Raw genomic sequence first — 2,143 nt, 5'->3', positions numbered from 1 at the left:
GACGGGGAGCCTGCCCGGGCCTCCCGTGCCCCCCATGCCGGGCCCCAGCATGGGGCAGGAGGTCCCCAGGCTCACAGCCCCCCCTGCCTCCAGAAACTGGAGGAGCAGGACCGCAGGGCGCTGAGCATCAAGGAGCAGCTGCAGCGACAACACCGCTTCCTGAAGCGGCGCCTGGAGCAGCTGTCGGTGCAGAGCCTGGAGCGCGTGCGCACAGACAGCACAGGCTCCGCTGTCTCCACGGACGACTCGGAGCAAGGTGGGCACAGGCCGCCTGCAGCCCCAGGCTGGGGTGGGAGTGGGAGGGAGCTGGGAGGAGGGGCTGGCCAGGAGGCAGCCTGAGGGAGTGGGGGTGATGGCAGTGGGCGGCAGGTGCCCCGGTGACAGCGTGTCCCCAGGCTGTCTGAACACCTGGCGTGCAGTGCAGAAGTGATGGGAGGAGGGGGGAGGGTGACCTGCCCACAGAGGCCGTGTGCTCCGGGGCTGAGGCCCAGACCTGCAGCCCGTCTCTCCTGCACCCCCTGGAGCCTTTATTCCCCTCAAAGGCAGAGACCTGCCTTGACTTTGCCAGGAGCCCAGCTGGCACCCTCAGGGCCCAACCCCGTCCTCTCTGCTTCCCCAGAAGTGGACGTGGAGGGCATGGAGTTTGGCCCCGGCGAGCTGGATAGCGTCGGCAGCAGCAGTGACGTGGATGACCACTACAGCCTGCAGAGCGACGGCGGCTACGGGCCCCCCTGCCGGCGGCCGGCCCGCCCCGGCCTCTCGTAGGCCCGGTGCCCTCTGTCCTTGGCCTGCCTGCCGCCCAGCCACGTGCGTCAGCCCTCCGGTCCTCTCTAGCCTCTTGGTGGGTCACTGCTGTGCCATTCGGGAAGCTCCCGCAGCCTCCGGGGCTGCCGCCTCCCCCGCCTGCCGGTCAGGGCCCACCTCGCCGCCCGCCCCTCCCAGCTGGGCAGGGACCCCCGTGGGGAGGCGGGCCCAGCTCCCAGCCCTGGAGCCCAGCGTAGCCACCGTGGTCTGTTCTCCGATTCCTGATCATTCCAGAAGTATTAAATGTCGTTGCTGCAAACCCGGCGGGCGCCGTGTGCGGGGCTTACTGACCACGTGGGCAGCTCAAACCCCACCCCAGGCCCCAGGAGGAAGGAGTGGACTGAGGAAGGAAGGAAGGCGTGGCTCTCCATTCATCTGTCCATCTGTCTGTCGGTCCACGTAGGCTCCTGAAGCCTGGACAGAGAGAGCCATGAGGCAGGACGCGGGTGAGCACCCAGGGGCAGGGGGCGGGGAAGGGCCTTTGCACCCTGAGGGTGTCAGGAGCCTGGGCTGGGCTCCTGGGGCAGACCAGGCCACCCCCCACCCCCCGGGCAGCTTCCGCTTTGTTAGGTACCTCAGGTGTACGCATGCACGCACCTAGTCATGTCCACCCGCCTGCACACATGCACACACGCACACGCACACACACGTGGCCACCAGACCCAGAGGTGCCTGGGACCCAGAGGTCACCTGGGCAGCACTGGCCCTGGCCTGTGCCTGGCTCCCTCTCCCCTGTGCGTCCCCCGCTCAGTCTGCACAGGGAGGCGGCTTCTGCCCCGGCAGGGCTGAGGTGTGTGCGGGGTCCTCAGGGGACTGTCTGGTCTCCCTGTTCTAAAGGAAGGGCCTGAAAGAAACGCGGCTCCCTGCCCAGCAGCCGAGCGGCCGGGAGGGGCTTCCCGGGAGCAGGGCTTGTGGAGAGAAGCGGCCGAGGACTCGGGCGGTGCTGCCGGCGCGCCTCTATTTCCGGAACCAGATTTTTGTACTCTATTTTCCTAGTCGTGGCGTCCTTGTGTGCTGAGGGGGGGAGCCGGCGTCTCAGGGACTGGTCCGTCTGTCACCACTGTCCAAGTGTGCCTTGTGTCCTGTGTCAGGCCCCACCCCGGCCACCACCACCAGCATCTCCCTCCCACGTGCCGGCCAAGGTGTCCTCAGTGACCTTTGGAATCATCTTAGTTTTCTCTGTAACCTTTCTTAAGCTTAAACAATGCTATTTGTTTATACACAGGGTTCGAAAAATTCTTCCGGGGATCGAATAAGGTCTAGTCGATTATTACGTTAAAATACTACTCGATATCAAAATTACTGTAATCCTCGAGCCGTCGGGCAGGAGGACGACGTG

The 2,143-nt window shown here is 65.6% G+C and overlaps 1 protein-coding gene across 1 annotated transcript in view; it reads left to right on the top strand.

Annotated features, from left to right (window-relative positions):
- The window catches only part of MXD4 (MAX dimerization protein 4), a 73,063-nt gene extending 71,995 nt beyond the window's left edge, over positions 1-1,068 (top strand). Inside the window, exons 2-3 of the mRNA XM_014446455.2 lie at positions 10-256; positions 620-1,068. Of these exons, the coding sequence (XP_014301941.2) occupies positions 10-256; positions 620-765 (393 nt within the window). The 3' untranslated portion in view covers positions 766-1,068. The remainder of the gene's footprint in view (positions 1-9; positions 257-619) is intronic.
- Positions 1,069-2,143: the final 1,075 nt, after the last annotated feature.

The sequence above is a fragment of the Myotis lucifugus genome, unplaced genomic scaffold (assembly GCF_000147115.1).
Source record: "Myotis lucifugus unplaced genomic scaffold, Myoluc2.0 scaffold_540, whole genome shotgun sequence".
Classification (NCBI taxonomy): Eukaryota; Metazoa; Chordata; class Mammalia; order Chiroptera; family Vespertilionidae; genus Myotis; species Myotis lucifugus.
The sequence above is the reverse complement of the archived record's forward strand: the minus strand, read 5'-3'. Positions and strand labels throughout refer to the sequence as shown.